Genomic DNA, 22,036 nt, shown 5'->3' on the forward strand with positions numbered 1-22,036 from the left:
GGTACTTCACCATCAGATCACCATCTATTACAATATATAGTCTACTACTTAAGGAAAGTTATTTTGGCAATAATTTTTCTTTTTTTAACCATTACAGAGCAAAATGTACCTAAATGTTATAGAATTAAAATAGTATTCATTTGAAAAAGGAAAAAAATACTTTACCTATCTACAGCAACAACAACACTTTGAGAACTGGTTTCTCCGATGGATTCCTGAATACTTGCTATCTGCTTCCAGTCCACATTTCCTCCGACTACCACACATAAAAGAGAGTCATTTCAGTTCGAAAATAATTCAGTGGAAGAATATACTTATAGTTCTAAAACATATTTCTGAAATCAGTTATTTTCCTATGAAAGAAACAAAGCTTTGGGTAAATACTATTTTTGGCATCAGTGACCTATCAAGGCCAAATGAGCTTAATTAGCTATACTAAATGGCATAAGGACATGGATGGTTATAAAGACAAATTGTGCTTCCAGAGATTAACAAATTAGGGGCACTGAGAATTCAGACCACAAAATTAATGACAGTACACATAATTTCCCTTAATGTTTAAGAAACAGCACTAACTGTAGTTCCAATGTTATCTTCTTAGGATTCCCAATTCCATATAATTAGATCTCGCTTTCTAATCTCTAGTCCTCTATTTACACATGCTTTTTGGAAATTTTAACTGTATTTTCTAATATCTTCTTATTTAAAAGAATCATTTCTCTTTCCCCCCAAAATCAGTTCCATATGTTGGACAGCAGAACAATTTTCCCAGTTTTCAAACTCTTAACTTCAAAATCATCTTTTTTTTTTTTAAAGATTTTATTTATTTATTTGACAGAGAGAGAGATCACAAATAGGCAGAGAGATAGGCAGAGAGAGAGAGATCACAAATAGGCAGAGAGGTAGGCAGAGAGAGAGGGGAAAGCAGGCTCCCCACTGAGCAGAGAGCCCGATGTGGGGATCGATCCCAGGACCCTGGGATCATGACCTGAGCCGAAGGCAGAGGCTTAACCCACTGAGCCACTCAGGTGCCCCTCAAAATCATCTTTGATATCTTTCCCCTCCTCCACCAGTCACTAAATCTTTCTTTTGAACTGTTTCTGGAACCATTCCTTCATTTTCATCCCTACTCAGTTTAGAGCCTTATAATTCCAGGGCCAGATTATGGATAGTTTCCTGACTGCTTTCCTTGCTGCTAATTTTTCCCCTCTTCAATCTCTCTTTCTAGTCTCTTGTCAGATTTAATTCTTCTATCTCATCATATTCATTCTGCTTACTATGACTTTTAGGATAAAGCATAAACTTTTAAAGCCTAGCATTTAAGGCAGTACCCTTCAACATTCTAGCCATTACAAAATCTATTCAGGCCATTCCTCAACTATCTAAAACCCAAACTGAGTTCTCAGGAAGGATTCTTCCCATTGTTCCTCTGAATGAAGCATTTACTTAAATAAGTAATAGATCAGGATTTCTTCCATACAGTTTCACATAAATTACTATGGTGTGTTAATGTTGCCTTCTCAGCACAATGAAAAGTTCCCTAAGGCAAGAAACCAGGTCACACACACATTTTTTTTTGTTGTTATTTCTCGGCATCACTCCATATTAAATCCAAAGGAGATACTAAGAAATATCTGTTGACTCAATTGACCAGATACTCACTAAATGCCTTTATGACTGCAACCATAATAGATGATGATATTATTTAAAGCAGCTGAATTCAAATTCTCTACTAGGAACTGAACAACGTAAAAAAGATGTGATCCTTGACCTCAGAGAGTTTATAGTTTACCAGGAGACACAGACTGAGACAGACTTATAATCACCTTTAGTAAAATGCAGTAATTCCTTCATCGACAAGATAAACTAATGACATTTAATACAAGCTTTGCTAAACAGAACTAATTTTGGTAGGGGAAGGAGAACAGGGGTATTAGCTCATGGAAAACCTTCATATATAATGATATATTAATTCAAATTGGACCCAGAAGGATAATCATGTAGAAAAGGAACAGTGTATACAAATTAATGGAAGGATGATAGTAAACATCGTGTTTTAACACACTTGGTTAAAGCCATAATGGAGGATCTAGCTGGCGACAGATGGGACAGAACAGTAGTAGGAAATGAAGCTAGAAAGAAAGGCTAACCTTAAAACGTGAAGAACCTTGACTGTTATGCTTAGCGTATTGCTTTTGAAAACGGAATAATATGGGGCACCTGGGTGGCTCAGTTGGTTAAGCGACTGACTCTTCATTTCAGCTCAAGTCATGATCTCGGGGTCCTGGGATCGACCCTATGTCAGGCTCTCTACTTGGGAGGTAGTCTGCTTCTCTCCCTCTCCTTCTTCCTCTGCCTCTCACCCCTGCTCATGCACATGTATGCATACTCTCTCTCAAATAAATAAATCTCAAAAAAAAAAAAAAAAGACAGAAAATAAGCAACAATAGACTTTTTAGAAGACTGACATAATGCAACCTATTTTCTAAAAGATAATTTTGGTACTATCTGTAGAACACAGTGAAATAGGAGATACTAGAGCTAGAAAGACAAAGAGTCTATTTCTACAATATAAGTGAACAAGGATGAAAACCTGAAATACGTGACAAGAGAACTGGAGTGGTTAGGAGAATAGTGTCAAGCAACACTTGGAGCACATTAGCACATTAAAGGAATTTAATGAAGAAAAATCTATAAGAAAAAGTAATGCTCATAACCACTAACTTCTTTCGTGTACCATCTGAATGTCCTTCCTACAAAGCTTTTATTTTTATATTTAAGAGCTTTTATTTTTATATTTAAATATAGTAATCTGTAATCATTATGAAATATATTTAGAGGAATCAAAAAAAATTTGTTTACCAATCCAAAGAACCTATTTCAAAAACACATGGAATCTTCCAAAGATCTGTATAACAGCACACCATGATAGAGAGTTCTATCTTTACCAAACAAATTACTCAAAAGCACAAATACTTAGATTAAGAACAAAGAGGTAGGAGTGAATATTCACTTAAGATTTGTATGTCCAGGGGCGCCTGGATGGCTCGGTGGGTTAAAGCCTCTGCCTTCTGCTCTGGTCATGATCCCTGGGTCCTGGGATGGCGCCCCGCATCGGGCTCTCTGCTCTGCAGGGAGCCTGCTTCCCTTCCTCTCTCTCTCTGCGTGCCTCTCTGCCTACTTGTGATCTCTATCAAATGAATAAATAAAATCTTAAAAAAAAATTTTTGTATGTCCAAAGCACTGAATTTTTAAACTCTGACATACACCTTAAAAGCACAGAATGGATATAATTCTAACAATCATATGCTACGTGGGAGCCTGGGTGGTTTAGTTGGTTAAGCATCTGCTGGCTCAGGTCATGATCTCAGGGTCCTGGGATCGAGCCCTCTGTCAGGCTCCCGGCTCAGCGGGGAGTCTGCTTCTCCTTCTGCCTCTCACTGTGCTCTCTTTCTCTTTCCCTCTCAAATAAACAAATAAAATCCTTTAAAAAAAATATGCTGTGTATCCTCAATAATTAAAAGTTTCATGTTTCCAAAAAGTGGAAGTACAGACTTGATATCAGTCAGAAAGTCAGATAAACATATACTCAGCCCCATTACTGTAGTTATGTGGAACACTAGAAGGGGGATGCTATCAATAAAGGAGGATATTAATTTATTTTTTAAAGACCATATATATACAGAATGTCTGGACTACATCCTCTTCTAGCCTAAATTCTGACTATAGCATCCTGCTGAAGAAAATATCTGTTGCCTGAGTAAATGACAGGACAGGGCACAGATGGACAGGGAGGGACATCTGCCACACTGGGCTAGCTGATAACCAATGAGATGGCCTGAAGGGAAGACTCTGCCCAACAGGGGCCAAGTCAACAGACTGAATCCCTCTAGGATATAGACTCAAAAATGAGAGACCTAATCAATCAGGAATGAGTAGAGAACGGAGCATGCCAAAAAGAGAAGTAGATGACATAAGATGAAATCTAGATAAAGCCTGAAAGAGAAGTGGAAGAATATGGCTGGTTGCTTGAGTGGCTTGGAAGCCTGAACTTTTAATTTCATTTCCAGATCCAAACAGTGTTTATTTTTATGTAAATTCCATTTTCCTGAAGTGAGAAGGCAAGTCATCTCATATTCTTACAACTTAAGTAGCCCAACAATAATGATCAAATTAATTTTACTTTCAAGTATATGAGGAAACATTATCAGCAAGTATCATTATTTCTCTTATTTGACTAAAACTTTTAAAAGATAAAATACACCACCAGTATTTTAATTTTAGTGTAACCTACTTCTATTACTTGCCGAAGTTAAGCCCTGACAATTTGCACCTGTCATTATTTTAGTCTTCTTGTACTCCTAAGGCCGTGTCCAAAAAGAAAAATGAAAAGGGGGGGGGTTCAAAAGTTACTGAATCAATCAACGCACATTCATTTCACTTGTTGGTAAGTATTTTTCATCTGTATCTCAGACTTCCAGGTGATACAAGTCACTGTAAATGTACTCACTGGTTCTAAATCCTGCTGGGTAAGTTATTAGGTCTATACCTTCACATCTAAAACCACCACATCTAAGATCCAACTGGGGTAACAGAATGGCCCTGCTGGCTGCCATGGCTGAAATATCACTAAGAAATAACTGTCCCCAGTCCAGCTTGAAGCCACACATGATCCTGGTGCTGCTTCTTTCCCTATGGATCATTTTTTCAAACTTGGAAGATTTTTTTGGATTTCCTTAAAAATTTTTACTGTGAGCAACAACAGAGAAATCACTAAAAGATAAAAAGATAGAAAACATCCAGAAATATAGTGTTAGAGTAGAAACCTTAAAAGGTAAATATTCCTAGATCTCATCTCTTTCCTGCTCTTTTTTTTAAGTCATGTCTCTAAATTTCTTGGACGGAAGTGGGGTGGGGAAAATGGCTAGAGAACAATCCACAAACCATTAACATACCAGCCACTGTGTGAAGTCCATTTATACATATTCTTATTTAATCCTAAGACCTCTATAAGTAGATATTACTATTAGTTTGCAGAAGTGGAAACCAAAGCTCAGAGAGTTAAAGTAACTTGCACACAGTAAGGAAGATATTCGAAAGAATTCAAACCCCAAAGTATGGTATTCAAAGCCAAAGATAGTCTAAATGTTGTTTCTTCCCTGGTAGTACTCTTTCCATTTATGACTCAAAGTCTATTGTCTTTGGGGCTCCTGGGTGGCTCAGTCATTGGACGTATGCCTTCAGCTCAGGTCATGATGGTCCCGGGGTCCTGAGATCCAGCCCTACATTGGGCTCCCTGCTCGGCAGGAGGTCTGCTTCTCCCTCTCTCACTCCCCCTGCTTGTGTTCCCTCTTTCACTGTGTCTCTGTCAAATAAATACAATCTTAAAAAACAATGTACTGTCTTTAGTTCTTCTGTAGCCATTCTCACCAGTATTTTCCTTTGTTCTACTGGGTTAAATTTGAAGTTCCTGGCCACACTGAACAGATAAGGAACCACGGGAAAGTTTCTATACCAGTATAAGAGTTTTGTTAGGACTGCATAGTGCCTTTTAAGAAATCTGAATGTGAATGCGTTCTCCAGGTGCCCCAACTATTTATCATCTTATACAAGCCTTCACTCATTTAAGTTACCTGCTTAGTGTTGAAAATAGGTCATTTTAAATTGCGCCTTTCTCCTATTCCCAACTATGAGATTTAGACTAAGGGCCACTTAATGTTGCAAACTAGACTAGGTAAAAATGGTCTGGTTCTCTTCATGGTCTTCTTCCTTTTCCCATAAGGTTAGCCAAAGGGCATTTTATCATCTCCCTCTAATTATATTTCATTAATTCATTATTAATTCACAATTCATTAATAAAGGTATACATATTGAACAAGTTAATAATCTCTGATACTTCATAGAAATAATTTTTAAAATTCTCACCTAGCCCCAGACCCACAAATTCATCAGGAGCCTGATCTTTTGTTCCAGTAAGAGATCCTTCTCTGCCCCGTACTGTTCCAGAAATGTATCGAGGTTTCACTCCAGTTCCTATAAGCTGTGCAAGCTCCAACTGACTGATGCACTTCAGAATCTTCATTATTTAGAAAAAAATAATAATTCCAAGTTAAAAATGATTACAAAAATACTTAAACATACAGAGCCAGGATTTAAATATGGGCTATATTATAAATCATTATAAAAAGCTAAATAAACGTATCCTGAATACACTAAATTTTTCCCCACTTTAAACATGTCAGTGAGTAGAATATTAAGCATTAAGTCATTTTATAAACCAAACTGCAAAGTTGAAAATGAAGTGCTTATACCTCATGCCATGAATTTCCTAAATAATTTCCATCTGTATGAGCCACAGTGATAAGGGTTTTTATTGTGTCAATGTTCTTCTGTTTCATTTCAGTAATACCAGAACTCACAGTAAGTAAAGTAAATCTTGCTAGTGCCTGGACATATGCATCTCTTTCCAGCTATAAAAAAGAGAAAAGTATACTTACATTGTTACAAACACAACAGAGTGATCCCTAATTCCCTACTAACAAACTGTTTACTTGTTTAGTAGTTTTTAACTGACAAATTACATACCTCAACTACAGTGTTTTAAGATGATAAAATAAAAAAGGATGAATTTCTAAAATCTAAACGCAATGGAGATGTCAAATTAAGATGAGATTTTAGTGACAACAAATGGATTCATATAGTAAAAAACATTCCTGGAGTGCTTATGTTTCAAGTACTGTGCCGACTGGCAGAAACATAATTTATAAATGTGCTTGTTTTTTCTCTACAGCGAGGCTGTGCTTTTTAAGCCATAAGATTCATAAATAAATGTGAAATGGGTTTTGTTTTTTTTAAAGCAAGCAAGCTTTGGCTAAAATTTATTATCAGACAAAGTATATAAATTACTAAAGGGCCTGGCTTCATGAAAATTAAGATACTTGGTTCTTTCCAAGGTAACTTTTCTTAGGTTTAAGTGAAGTTATAAAGTAATATATAAAAGCATGTAAGTATGAAAAAATATGATACAGTAAGTATGAACATGCAACATATTTAAATAAGATATTCAAACAAACATATAGAAATTCAAAGTCTTAGAAACTTTGGCTACAGCTAATATTCTGCAGAGAAAAAAAATGCTAACCAAAGTTGCTATGATGATTCCAGATGCATCAATACAGAACCACCTCTTCTGTCAGTTTCTTGGAAAATTAAACATTAGATTCACTTAAATTCCATCATAAACTTGAAATTAGTTTTTGGTAAGTCAAACATCAAAAAATAATTTTAATTATAGCCATGACATATGTAATTTATGTTTTCCAGACTGGCTACAAAGGCAAAATTCTTTGTTACCTGAATGCTGAAAATGCATGCAATTCTGATTGCACATCTTATACCTTCCAGGCAAAGAGAGGCTACTTCAGTATCATCACAATCTTGCAGACCCACACTAAACGCAGCCAGAAAAGGTGTCCAAGCCAACTAGAAAAATTAAAAATTGAAACTATATCATGAATATCAAGTGATAATTAAATTTTATGATAGTAATACATTGATATTTCTCAAAGCTTCAGATAATAAATGATTTGAAAAAGTTCTGGGGAAAAAATGAGTTTTTTTGGGGTAAAAAATACATAATGTTGCCTGGGCTTAAGTAAGTGACAGGAAGACAATACATTGATATTTCTCAAAGCTTCAGATAATAAATGATTTGAAAAAGTTCTGGGGGAAAAAAAATGAGTTTTTTGGGGGTAAAAAATACATAATGTTGCCTGGGCTTAAGTAAGTGACAGGAAGACAGTAAGACTACAAATTCAGTAGAGGACCTCAGGCATATTTTAAGTACAGAATCTATAAATTATTCACATCAATAAGAAGTGGAAACTGTCACTATTCACAAATGATATTAGTCTTAACCCTACTTTCAGAATTCATCTCTCCCTGCAAAATTTGTCCCTTGCAGTATTTCACAGATTTTATTTCTAAAAATATTCTTTTAGTCATTTTTCTACTCGCAATAATTACATTATTCTTTTTTCTTTAAGCCTGCTCCCTGGACATCATTTAGCCTTACTTCTTTTATAGTCAAATATTTTACCTTGAAATGTCAGTGATATGCCTGGTTCCTTGTTGGACAACACTTAAAAAGTATAGTTCAATAAAATACTTCTTTGTTACAAACTGCGAAAACCAACAAATACTAAATTTTACCAGTAGGTAACACTGAGTACCTAATGTAAACCAAACAAAAAGGGCTACTTTGGACTACTGAAAATTCTGACATCAAAACATATGTGTATACATTGGTGTGTGCTTGTGTAACTTTTAACTGTCTAATATGAGCATTTGTTGCTTTAAATAGGTTCTAATGAAACAAAACTATATATCTGTGTAACCATAAAGATGAAAAGATTTATACCAGTGTACTGTAAAAATGACAACTGGAATTTTTAAAAAGGTAAAGTTTTCAAGATTATTAAGAAAAAAACATACCCAAAGGATTACCCAAAGCTTTGTTTGTAACATCAGAAAATTTAGAAGTATATAATTCCTAAACAAAGGAACATAAGCCACAGTACCTTACTTCTAGTCCTAGCTCTGCCACTTAATCTCTCTGAACCTCATTTTCTTCCTCTTTAATACCTGGACTGCCATTACAGAAAGATGTTTTGGGAAGCATATGAAGTACAATATTTTAAAATATGAAGTACCACATGGAAGTAATAAATTACATGTTCTATTGTAAGAAAAGAAACAGCACATCTATTCAGAAACCTGTGCAATATTTATACAAGAGAAGTATAAATGGTTCTTAAGCCAGTGAAAAATATGTTTAACTCCATTAGGAATTAAAGACAATGATTTCTCCTATCAAACTATACCTAATATCCAGGGGTCAGTGAAATTATCCAATCATACTGAATATGCCTTTGGAAAATACAATTTGGCAATATTTAAAAAGATTCTTAATAATATTTATATCCCCAATATTGTATCACATCTTAGAAATCTCTCAATTTATTCTGCTACTTAGCCAACGCTTGTTTACTGAACACTTACTATAAGCTAAGAATGGTGCAAGATATTGGGAAAAGTAAACAGAACATAGTTCCTTGCCACACGGAATTTAAAATCTAGTAAAAAGACAGATACTAAATTCTAAAATCAGTAAATATATAAACACAACAGTTGTAAATACAATGAAGGATAAGCATAGCACACTATGAAAAGGGACCAATTTTGGATGGTGGGGGTAGGGTAGACCTGTCTGAAAAGGTAACATTTTAAAGCTGAAACCACTTGGGCAAAGGAAGAACAGGCATTCTAGACAAAAGACAGCTTGTAAGAATGCTTGAAGAGAAAATAATTTAGTATGTTCTAGAAACTGAAGGAATACTAGTGTGACTGCAGCCTAGTAAGACAAAATAAATCTAGCAATGAGGCTGGAAAGGCAGGTGGAACCAGACCACATAAGGTTGCAGATGTGGGTGTGTTAGCTTCATCATAGTATGCAAAGTTAGTGAAGGGCCTTAAGGAAGAAGGCAACATTTCATTTTGTATTTTAAAACGATCATTCTGGCCTCTGTAAATGGATAAGAGGAGCACAAAAACAGACATAAGGATATCAGTTAGGACACTACAATAATAAGAGAAATGAGGATATCTGGAGAGGTTAATGGCAGTAGAAATGTCAGTAAGAGGGAAGATTCTTAATGCTAGTTTAGAAGATGTTTAAATAAACTAGAACTAATCTACAGAATAAATAATAAAAGCTATTTATGAAAAATTTTTAATGATACCGGGAAATACTTACTATGTGAGAAATAGCAAGGTACAAAATTCTACACATAGTATGGTCACAATTATTCAATTAAGATTTAAGGGGTGCCTGTTAAGCACCTGCCTTCAGCTCAGGTCATGATCCCAGGGTCCTAGGATCGAGCCCCGCATCGGGCTCCCTGCTCAGCAGGAAGCCTGCTTCTCCCTCTCCCATTCTCCTGCTTGTGTTCCCTCTCTTGCTGTCTCTCTCTTTGCCAAATAAATGAATAAAATGATTTTTAAAAATATTTAAAAAGCAGTATTTATATAAAAAAGTAGTATATAAACATATCAACAGAAGTTTTTTCTGAGTGATTAAAATTATGGCTGGTTTCCTCTGCTTTTTTTTTCATTCTCCACCTCTACCAACCAAAAACATTTGAGAAGAAAAACAAGAATATAAGACTATTCAAAACAAAACAAAAAGGTGCTTTATAAAAATGTTTCATAATAAGGAGAAATTGTTTCTTGTATTGTTTTCTGTATTATTCCAAAAGATAAGGCTAGTCATACTCCACTATTCCTTCTAACAATGCCTCCCCTAGGCTCCTCTCCCCGATCCCACAATTCTTCACCAACTTTCGGAAATAACATTAACACAAAGAAGTTGAAATAGAGGTAGAACTATAAAATTTTAGAGCTAAAAGAAAGCACAGAAATCTTGTAGTCCTCTTTTACTGCCCATACATATGTATACTTAATATCTGAATGAGAACTCAAATCATAATCTTAGACTCCACAAACCATCCTACCACACTGCCCCACAAATTGGAATGTACTTTACCCCTTTTTTCCCTTTCCAACCTCGACTAGACTTTCCTTGTAATCCTTATTGTTTCATTGCTTGCTTACCCTCGCATTTTAGGGAAAGCGTAGGAAAAACGAACAGGAAAATGAAGAAGGAATAGGCAATCAAATTTTAAAGAACCAGTAAGTATCATTCTTACTAGATCAACCTATAAACACAAATAACACTTGCTTTTCTTCCTCACTCTACTCTGCACTGCAGGTATACTCGGAACCCTCATGTGAGTTCCTGGTCAGAAGTTCAAGATCACTCTGAAATTTAAGGTAACTCCAAAGGTTTAAATAGAACTCATTTGGAGAAAACCAGGCCAAAGATGAATGATCATTCTCTGAAATCTTCTCATTCTTTTTTTCTTAAGGTATACACTTATTAATTGCCAATAGTGTATACCTTTTCTCATTCTCTTTAAGAAAAAATTTCTATCTGCTATATCCTAAATAACATTGCTTTTGCTTCCAGGTCTACACTAATGGGCTATAATTACTGTTATTTCCTTAACTAAAAACACACTGAACAAAGTTACATATAGATGTATACTGCAACCAAAATTTATTAGTAACTCTTACCTTAAACATGGGTCTCACATGCTCCAAATGTGTTGCACTTGTAAAAGGTGCCTGAACATGGCTCACAGCTTCCATGAGTGCTTTTGCTGTCTTGGCCATTTGTTCCATTTCTAAGTTATACAGAAGCCTTCTTTGTTTTTCACTGGCTACATCTGAAATAACAAACACTATTAGCATTTAAGATATAAAGCATTTTAAATGTCTTTTTTACTATAAAATAATAAATACCACCAATTAATACTAATAAGGCATAGTCTTAAAAAGCCATACACAAAGTTCACATAAGGTGTGATTCCATTTATATAAAATATTCAGAGTAGCTAAATCCATAGAAAAAGAAAGCAGACTGCTGGTAGCCAGAGGCTGGTGAGAGGGAGGGAATGTTAAGTTTAATAGGTACAAGGGTTTTATTTTGGGTGATGAAAATGTTTTGGAACTAGACAGAGGTGGTGGCTGCACGACAATGTAAATGTACTAAATGCTACTGAACCATTCACTTCAAAATGTTTAATTTTATACTACATGAATTATACCTCAAAAGGGGGAAAATTCCTGAACTAAGAGTTGGGGTAAGTGGAAAACCTATGAGAAGGAAATAGAGTAGGTATAAATCTGGCACAGTGGAAGAACTAGGGAAACAACCCAAATATGGGATGGGAAAATATGAGGAGACAAGTAAAAGGCAAGGGCATCCTTGGACGACACAGGTTTGAATGACGACTCCCGAGTTAACAAGAAACCAGTGGCCCTAACATTCCGGGATAACATCAATATTTCAGTATACCTACAACCTTCCCATATCCTGCTTCTCATTGATACTCTACCACCATGGACAAAATAGGCCAGAGAAAGGAGGGTAAGAAGATGTTTTATTACGGGTCTGAAAAAAAAAAACAGCTAAGTCACAGAATTGGCATCTACTTAGGTGTGAAAATGAAGTCTTGAGCAATATATTTAACAATGTTATAAGCAGATGAGCTGAAAATAACACAACCAAGCAAACTGCTGATGGGTACTGCACTGCAAAATGAGCCAAAGACACCAGTTCAAGATTTGGCTTTGCCACTTTTTGGGTTTTAGCTGTACAGATTCAATATCAAGTTTTTTACATTATACTCACCTTACAGATTCTATGATTCTAAGTTTCCTAACCTCTCTGGACTTCAGTTTCCTCATCTATAAAATGAGGGGAGTACAAAAACTCCTTAGAATCATCTTCTACATTATTCCAAAAGGTAAGGCCATTTATATTTCACAATTCCTTCTAACATCTCCCTAGCCCCTGACTCTCATAATTCTCTATCAACTTCTGGAAATACATGTATCACAAAGGCCCTCAACTTCTGGAAATACACGTATTACAGAGGCCCTTGCTCCTCTCCTGGCAACAGAATTGTGCTACTGCAATCTGTTCTGTGGCATAAAGCTTGAGATTTCATTTCCAGGTGGAGTGCTCAGAAAGGCAGGAGTCTTCTTTCCATATTACATATTCTTGAGCTGCTATATTCTTGAGCCACTACCCTCATCTTATTTTTATAGTTAGATTTTGGTTCTAATTTAATCACCACTGCCCACATGTATAGCATGTCTAGAACGGAGCCAAGCCCACACTTGGCTTCCCATGCTGGTTACATCTAGGACCTCTATAATGATATAATTTGTGGTGCATCTGAAGGAGTGATTTCCAACTCCATGAGCTCCCTCATAATCTTAACCTTCCCCAAATCCTTGACTCACTCCTACTTCCAGCTTATGTTTATGTATAGCAATAGATGAACAGAATTGTGTTGCTTCTAGATGACGAGGAGGCAGAAAAAGACTGAGAGCTGAAGTCAGACTAGCGGGGCTGCCAAAGTTGTCTTGCTGATGTCCAACTACATGCTGAGATTTACTACTAAATTGACAAGTATCTATTAAATGCACATGAATCCAAGCATATTATCACTTTTATTTTTACTCAGAATGTGGGGGGAAAAACATAATTAGATCAGCAAACTGTATAATACTTTTCATTAGAATAGTATCTGATTTTCTCTAAACCAAGTGAAAAACTCTTGGGAAACCTTATTTATCCTCCTGAACAATCAGAATTTAATTGATTTGGATACTTACTTTGCTTACTTGATTTTGTAGGGATTGTGAGTTCTTTTGTTTCTTTCATTGATATCTTTTTTCCAGCTATTTCATTATAGATAGCTGATAGGTACTCTTCAGGAAGGTCTTTACTGTCATTGATACCTCTATTCATCTTTATATATTGTTCCTTTGTCATTTTATTTTTAACCTAGAGAGGAAAAACCATTATAGTTCTTAAAACTTACTTAAAAATTACTCCTATTTTAAGAATATGTATACTCTTAGGAGAGAATTTATAAATACTTTGAGGACAGGAAGGGGAAAATATTCAACATGTATTAAAATGAAAAACAGTCCTAGAAAATGAAGGCAATATAGAAAAGACCTAGCCTGGCATATGCTAATACACCTTCTCAGACGGGCACACAAGTAATTTATAGTAAGAAACAGGGAAATCAAATAATGAAACTATTTGTTTTTGCCCAAGGTTTAAGAGCTCTAGCTACAGTCTTTAAAAAAGGACCATGACAAATATTAAAAACACATGGTAGTAAAAAGATTCAAATCTAGGGGTGCCTGGGTGGCTCAGAGGGTTAAGCCTCTGTCTTCGGCTCAGATCATGGTCTCAGGGTCCTGGGATTGAGCCCCGCATTGGGCTCTCTGCTCAGCGGGGAGCCTGTTTCCCCTTTTCTCTCTGCCTGCCTCTCTGCCTGCTTGTGATCTCTCTCTCTCTGTCAAATAAATAAATAAATAAAATCTTTAAAAAAAAAATTCAAATCTTAGTTTGGGAAAACATAAATATGTTGTAATGATTTAAAAGCTGGTTTTATATAACAGTGGATGCAAAGTAAAAACTCAATTCATCTAAAATCAGATAACAATCTCCCTGACTGACTCAGCATGGCAGATGAATGTTAGGTGATCCAGGTGAAGTATCTTCTGAACATTCTGTCTTGTTAACAGTAATCTGAACTGGAATGTCTTGCACCATACCTTGATCAGTCTGTGGAATAATAATTTGTAGTTTATAAGATGTAGCCCTGTCACCAAACTTGAGAACTAGCACAGTCAAAATGTTTGTATCTCCAAAAACCCATCTAGGTCTTATGACATCTCTGAAGATACAGGCATATCTGGGAGAAACTGTTTGGGTCCACACTACCACAATAAAGTGAGTCAAATAAATTTTTTGGCTTCCTAGTACATATAAAAGTTATATTACACTGTACTATAGTCTACTAAGTGTGCAAAAGCATTATGTCTAAGAAAACAATGTACATACCTTAATTAAAAAATACTTTATTGCTAAAAAATACTAACCATCATCTGAGCTTTCAACGGATCATAATCACTGATCACAGATCATCATAACAAAGGTAATAGTAATGAAAAAGTTTGCTATATTGCGAGAATCACCAAAATGTGAGAGACATGAAATGAGCAAATGCTGTTGGAAAAATGGCGCTGACAGACTCGCTTGATGCAAGGTTGCCACAGACCTTCAATTTGTAAAAAACACAATTATCTGCAAAGTGTCATAAAGTAAAGCACAATAAAACGAGGTATGCTGACTATTTATTCAATTATATATATTCCCACCTTCTCCCATTAAAGAATTTAAGGCAACTCTAAAGATAATTTATACAGTGCACAGAATAATAAGCAAGCCATAACTTTAAAAACTCATCTTCAGTCAGCACTTTTTAAAAAAAAAAAGTAAGTAAAAGAAGGTCATTTCCCCTGGAGTTCTGACAAATAATAAAAAATAATGACTCAGGGACACTAAAATAAAAGACCATACAAGTGCTGCCAATAAGACACTAAAAGAAGATTAACATCACCTGGAGATCTTGAGCATGGCATATTGTTTTACCATCATGCCAGAGACAAAAAGAAGTCTTGATAAAAATCTGAAGTAGCAGTACAATACACTTGTGGGTCTGGGTTGGGAAGTGGGCATGGGAGCTTTCAGAAGTTGGAGTAGGGAATACATGAATTTCAGATACCCTAAATAAACATATACATCTCAAACAGAACAATTCTGGCACAATGGGATTCTGAAAGTCAGATAAAACATAATCTTACTTTTCTTTTCCTGCTTATCTTTTATGGAACATTCCACTCTTTTGTTTTCATGTGCTCATATACTTTTTTAAAGATTTTATTTATTTGACAGAGAGAGAGAGATAGCAAGAGAGAGCACAAGACTGGGAGTAGCAGGCAGATGGAGAGGGAGAAGCAGGCTCCCCGCTGAGCAGGGAGCCCAACGCAGGGCTTGATCCCAGGACTCTGGGCTCATGACCTGAGTTGAAGGCAGGAGCTTAACTGACTGAGCCACCTAGGTGCCCTTCATGCGCTTATATTAAGCTGTGTTTAGTTTCAGTGTTTAAGTCACTTAAAGCCAATTGTTACTATGATGGAGATTAATACACATACACAAATTAAATGTGTTCTAAATATGCCTCAAGTTTTTTAAAAAAAATTCATTGATTCATACAATATATAAAAAATAGTCTAATTATAAATATTCTAGGTGAAAAAGAAACATAAATGACTTGGTTTAGATATTTTAACTCTGAAAACAAATAAGAATGAAAAGACCTAGTTTTAAGAAATTCCTTTAAAGTTTACTTGTGTTCTTTAAAAATGATGTCATTTGTTATAGTTCATGTAATCTTGATGTAGTCTTGATGTAGTCAAAGCATATGGGGTCATGATTATGGGTTCAGTTCTCTAACTGAACTTTCCTTCATAGCAACTCATAAGCTCTTCACTAACTGCAGGCTGCATATCAGGACATGATGCCAGCCAGCAGCAGTCTAACAGGGAGTGGGGAAACTACAAGCAGTTACCACTGCTAGACCAGGACACCACGCACATGTTCTATGGACAGAAATAAGTGCCATGAAGACACAGAACTGTTCTCAAGTTGTTTCCTAACTGATCTGTGTTCAGAAACTTTTAACAATCTGGGTACGATTAAAGGACATTAAAGGATGTTTCAATATTTCCTCAAAACAAATTTCACCAGGATGTACATATGTATGGGAAGATATGACATAGATGCATACAATGCTGAAAACTCATTTACAGAACCAAATTCTTTAAAAAATATAACATTTGGGACGCCTGGGTGGCTCAGTCGGTTAAGCTGCTGCCTTCGGTTCAGGTCATGGTTCCGGGGTCCTGGGATTGAGTCCCACATTGGGTTCCTTGCTCGGCGGGGAGCCTGCTTCTCTCTCCGCCTCTGCCTGTCACTCTGCCTGCTTGTGCACGCTCTCTCTCTCTGACAAATAAATAAAATCTTTTTAAAAAATTAAAAAAAAAATACAAATATAACATTTTAAAAATAAACGGGTGGTAGTGTATTGATCTGGACCAAAACACCAGACAGAAAACTGATATGAAGGTATTCAAGTAAGTCACCATCTGTAGACTGCCTTATAACACCATGGAAAAAAGCACACTGTGTAATATTAACCTGAAAGGGGGCTGCTTTAACTACACTCCCAGTAATATGCCAAGGGAAATTTTTATTTGTTTTTTAAAGATTCTACTTATTTCTTTGAGAGAGAGAGAAAATGCATGTGACAAAGCACAAGTGAGCATGAGCAGGGGGAGAGGTGGTGGTAGGGAGTGGAGAGGGTGGGAAGAGGGAAAAGCAGATTTCCTTCTGAGAAGGGAACCCTATGTGGGGCTGGGATCATGTGGGTCCTGGGATCATGACCTGAGCAGAAGGCAAGAGCTTATCTGACTGAGCCACCCAGGCACCCTGCCAAGGGCAGTTTTTAAATGATTAAAATAGTAAGTGACTTTTTAAGAAATATCTATATAAAATCAAATAAATCGCTGATAAATGCATAGCTGTTGCATGTAATGCAATGCTTAACAGTAATTCTGCATATAATTCCCATCATACATTTGATATATATTTTCCCTATCAACCCTGCCTTAAACATCTCAAAACACACTCACAAAAATCCCTATATTGCAAAGTTTAACCTTAATCTTCAAATAAATTTTAATTTTTCCAAACCTCTAAGATTAGTAATAGTTTATTTCCCAAGAATAACAGATATCATTAGATGTTTATCCCTGAGAAGTATAATGAAATTCTTGCAAATAAATGAATTTATAAAGGTAATTTTCCCCCAAAGACATCAAAGTATCGTTCTGAAACAAAATATAAAATACCTAAAACTTTAAAAATAATTTTTTTTGCTAATGGATATCAGAAATCAAGTGACAGTTCCTTAATATTTAAGAAAGAGTTATAAGTTTTAAGAGGGGAAAATAATTATCTCAATATCCTAGATATCTAATATTTTAAAATTACTATTAATTTTGAGGTGTAATGATATTGTGGTTATATTTAAATAGAGTATGTGTCTTTCAGAGATATACACTGAAATAAATACAGATGAAATGATATGACACCTGGAATTTACTTCAAAATGATCTGGGAGACAGGATAGAGAATGAGTAAGACCAGCCATAGCTGGTAACTGTGGAAGCTGGGCAATGGGCACAACGAAGGATTCCCATACTAACCCCTCTATTGCTTAAGTCTGAAATGTTTAAAAGAAAAAAATAAAGTTTATGTAGTGTTTTTCCATGTTGTAATTAAGTATTAGCAAAAGAACTAATATACATATTCTTAAAATTTATCTTAAGCTTTATACAGCTATTAATCATGAGACAAATATAGACTTACTTTTCAGGTATCTGAAAGTCTAAATAGAATTATTACCAAATTTTTTTTTTTTTTTAAGATTTATTTATTTAGAGGCACCTGGGTGACTCAGTCAGTTAAGCATCTGCCTTTGGCTCAGGTCATGATCCCAAGGTCCTGGGATTGAGCCCCACAGTTGCTGTGGGGATCCCTGCTCAACAGGCAGTTTGCTTCTCACTCTGCCTCTCCTCCCTGCTCATGCTCTCATGTTCTCTTGCTCTCTCTCTCGCTCTCCTAAATAAAGTCTTAAAAATTTATTTATTTATTTATTTTGAGGTAGAGAGAGACAGCACAGGAGCACACCTGCATGAACTGGGGGAAGGGCAGAGGGAGACAAAAATCTTAGCAGACTCCCTGCTGAGCGTGGAAACTGACACAAGGCTCCACCTCAGGACCCTGAGGTCAGTACCTGAGCCGAAACCAGTGCCCCCAGAAACCACATTTGTAAAATGAATACTACACCAAATTAAATACCCCAATTTGGTGACTGATTTCACTGAATAAGATTAAAATTTCAACTTGTACTTATTGAATTCAAAAGAACTTATTTAATTTGTACTATCTATTATACATTATACGTACCTGTGGACTGTGAAGATCTGTGGTCAGCATGATAATTGAATAAGCCAAAACATAAGCAGTATCTGCACTAGCAAAAAGGGTTTGTCTGGAAAAGTAAGTATATAATGTTATAAACTTCTTTGTACAGTTGCATTTAAATAAATTATCTCAAACCCCCATAATTTTCTCTTGCAAGATTTATGTTCTAGCTCATATTACAAGTGTTTTTATGGAATTGTCTTATCACTTCTAGATGACAGACAATCTAAATTCTCTGGGGTAAAAGATGATGAATCTTCTGATGCTCCCTACCACAGTGTCTTGGATATAGCTGGCAACCAATAAATACTTGAATTTGATCTTTCTTACCCTTGGTTGCATTCGAGGTATCTTGCAGCAAATTTTTCCATCAACCGATCGATTTTCTGAGCTTCCCCTGGAAGACGGAATCCTTCCAGAAACATACGGAGGGCTGAAACAAAGTCCTTTCCTGAAAAGTCATGTTGGTCCACAAATGCATACATGACTTCTTTGTTAAATTTATCATTATCTCCCAGGAACTCACCCACTTGAGTCTAAAGAACAAAAGAAAAAATACTGATATCCTAATGAAATGTTACATTTGCCACAAAGACATTTAAAGAATAAAAGAATCTATGATTCACAGGTTTTTACTACATAGTTAACTATTTCAAACATGAAACTAAAAGTTAAACACACGTGTTTATTATAAAAAGATATTCTTTTGAGTTTAGAAAATTAAAAAGCAAAATTAAGAATACCTAGGTTATTCTTTAATTTTTACTTACATACTTAGGAGGGCACTTTTAAAGGGGAAACAGTATGTATCATTATTAACTTAAAAAAGGAGTTTTACAGAGAACGTTAGAATTTTTTAAAAAATGGTATTCTTACAGAGTCTAATCTTTCCTCTTGATGTAAGAATTGGGCAATATCTTCAGGTGTAGTGCCAAGCATTCCTTGTTCTTGGAGGTACTGTATTCCTCTCTTTGGTTTCTTATTAAATCTAGATGATGTTAAAGTTAATAGAAACATTAGAAACAGAAAATCATTTGAAAAGATCTTAAACTACAGTAAATTAATTTTCTAATACCACTTAGAAAATAGGTTATTTTATATAATCAATGCATGAATATGCAAAACATCACATTATGCAAAGTTTTATTTTTCTTTTCTTAGAAGAGAGTCTAAAGCAAAAAGGCCATCTTTATCAATGATATGAACCATTTTACTATTTGAGATAATGTCATGTTGTAGATAAGCTCTGAGTAAGGATATAAATACTAAATACCTTATGCTTTTAATATTTATATTTTCCTTAATGCTCAAGTAATCTTGGTTCATTCCATATACACCCACTGATTAAGTCTAAGTTTTCTGCTTTTATATTTTTATTTATTTATTTTTAAATTTTATTTATTTATTTGAGAGAGAAAGAATGAGAGAGCAGGAGCATGAGAAGGAGGAGGGTCAGAGGGAGAAGCAGACTCCCCGGTGAGCAGGGAGCCCAACATGGGACTCAATCCTGGGACTCCAGGATCATGACCTGAGCTGAAGGCAGTCACCCATTCAAGCCACCAGGCACCCCAGTTTTCTGCTTTTAAAGAAATCTGGGGACTTTTTAAACAACAATCTGACAGCATTATTTCCTTTATTAAAATAATCCCTAGATACCTGATGTTTTCAAAGTCAAGTCCAAACTGACTAGATCAATAGACAAAATCTTTCTCAATACAGCTCTAGTTTATCTCATCCCTTCTCATCCATCTATTCCCACATATCCTAAAAGCAGAAAGCATTTCTGCAGTCGACTTCCTCAGTAAGTCCTTTACTTGCTCCATTCACTGTGGATTTCTCCTTCATGCTTACGGATCTAGTTCAAAGGTCCTCTCCTTGTATCCACATCATTTAGTTTCTACTTTTATTATACCATTAATTACTTTGGTGCCTCATCACCTGTCACCTGGGTAATGGTACTTAAATGGTTTTGCCATCTTCCGTTTTGCTCACATTCTAATCCATCCTTCGGGCAACTGGTGAAGAAATCTGTTGCTGCTCCTCCTCTGACTAAAAGCCTTCAATACCAATATGCCAAAGTCAAAAAAACAAGATTAAAAACTTGTTTACATGGAGAATAAGGTCTTCTAGAATCCGGATCCAACTCAATGATCTCATTTCATCTCCTGTGACTGCCCCCTGACCCTGCCTCTGCCATGTGGATCAATAGTCTTCAAATGCTTTTCTTCTATGTGCTGCTGCACTTGTCATTTTGTCTAAAATGTCCTTACCTGTCCTGTCCTAATGATTCCTGTCAAGTCCTAATTCATACCATAAGTCAAACATCTTATAATGTTTTTAATTTTAATTTTAAAATCAAACATTTTTCACTGAGATAGGCACAATCTCTGCTCTCTAGAAGCTCTCTCCCTAATAAAACAAACATGATTTTTTAAAAATTATAAAATTAAAAATGCAGTAACTAATGTATTGACAAGGTAGGATAGCACAAAAAAGGAAGTAACAAAGAGAGATGGTTGTGATATATTTCCTGAGGAAGGTACCTGTGAAAATGAGCTTTGAACAAGGACTAATTATTTCATAAAAAGAAAAAAAAAAAAATCTCAGAGAGGAAGGGGGTCATTCTAACACATGGAAGCATAAAACAGCACGACATTATAACAAACAGCTCTGCGTTGTTGGAAGGAAGAAGTGAGCTAAAGAAGTGGCAGGTGATGAAGCTTAGAGTCCAGCAAGCAGACCTATATCATGAAGGGTACTATATATCCTATTATAAGAAGCTGTGACTTTATTCTTTAAAAGCAAAGGGGGGGTAGAAACAGAAACACAGATCTCTCATTCAAGAGAGATCATTCTAATTAAGTGTAAGAAAGACTACAGAATAAGTAAGATCAAAGAAAGGTAGGCCAATTAAAAGATTACATGAGTCAAGTCAAGAAATGGTGTTGGTTTGACTTGTGAGAACAACCGTGGGAGATGGAGAGAAGGGATACATAGCACAGATATTTAGGAGGTACATTCAACAGGATTTACTGACAGATTAGGTACAAGGGGAAAAAAATCTAAGTAACTCCCAGGATTCTAGCTTATAAATTTAGTAGCAAGCTGGGGTTACTAGCCTAAGTAAGAAATACAGAAACAGAAGTTTTCTATTTGTCTTTTGTTTTTGGTAAGAGTATTAGAGGTTGATTATGGAGAGAACTGAAACCGATAAATTTTTATGTTATGGACACACTGAGTGTGAGAACCTAAGCAATACCCAACAGAGATGTCCAACGCGCAATTAGAGACATGTGTCTAGACTTCAGTAGAGGTATTTATGCTTAAAGGAACACTTGAGAGTGGTGACATGCTAGCACATACAGTAGCTGAAGCCCTAAAAAAGAACATGATCATCTAGGAGAAATTACAAAGTAAGAAAAGAGCTGTGGGACA

The 22,036-nt window shown here is 35.6% G+C and overlaps 1 protein-coding gene across 2 annotated transcripts in view; it reads right to left on the reverse strand.

Annotated features, from left to right (window-relative positions):
- Positions 1-22,036, reverse strand: part of ARFGEF1 (ADP ribosylation factor guanine nucleotide exchange factor 1) — a 144,854-nt gene that overhangs the window by 33,683 nt on the left and 89,135 nt on the right. For both annotated transcript variants that reach the window (XM_032847874.1, XM_032847875.1), the window contains exons 15-23: positions 19,478-19,589; positions 18,932-19,137; positions 18,584-18,668; positions 13,306-13,477; positions 11,194-11,345; positions 7,354-7,482; positions 6,312-6,470; positions 5,926-6,076; positions 166-256 (exon numbers count right to left, since the gene is read on the reverse strand). In XM_032847874.1, the coding sequence (XP_032703765.1) occupies positions 166-256; positions 5,926-6,076; positions 6,312-6,470; positions 7,354-7,482; positions 11,194-11,345; positions 13,306-13,477; positions 18,584-18,668; positions 18,932-19,137; positions 19,478-19,589 (1,257 nt within the window). The remainder of the gene's footprint in view (positions 1-165; positions 257-5,925; positions 6,077-6,311; positions 6,471-7,353; positions 7,483-11,193; positions 11,346-13,305; positions 13,478-18,583; positions 18,669-18,931; positions 19,138-19,477; positions 19,590-22,036) is intronic.

This window comes from Lontra canadensis, unplaced genomic scaffold (genome assembly GCF_010015895.1).
Source record: "Lontra canadensis isolate GAN:19392208 unplaced genomic scaffold, GSC_riverotter_1.0 scaffold195, whole genome shotgun sequence".
Lineage (NCBI taxonomy): Eukaryota > Metazoa > Chordata > Mammalia > Carnivora > Mustelidae > Lontra > Lontra canadensis.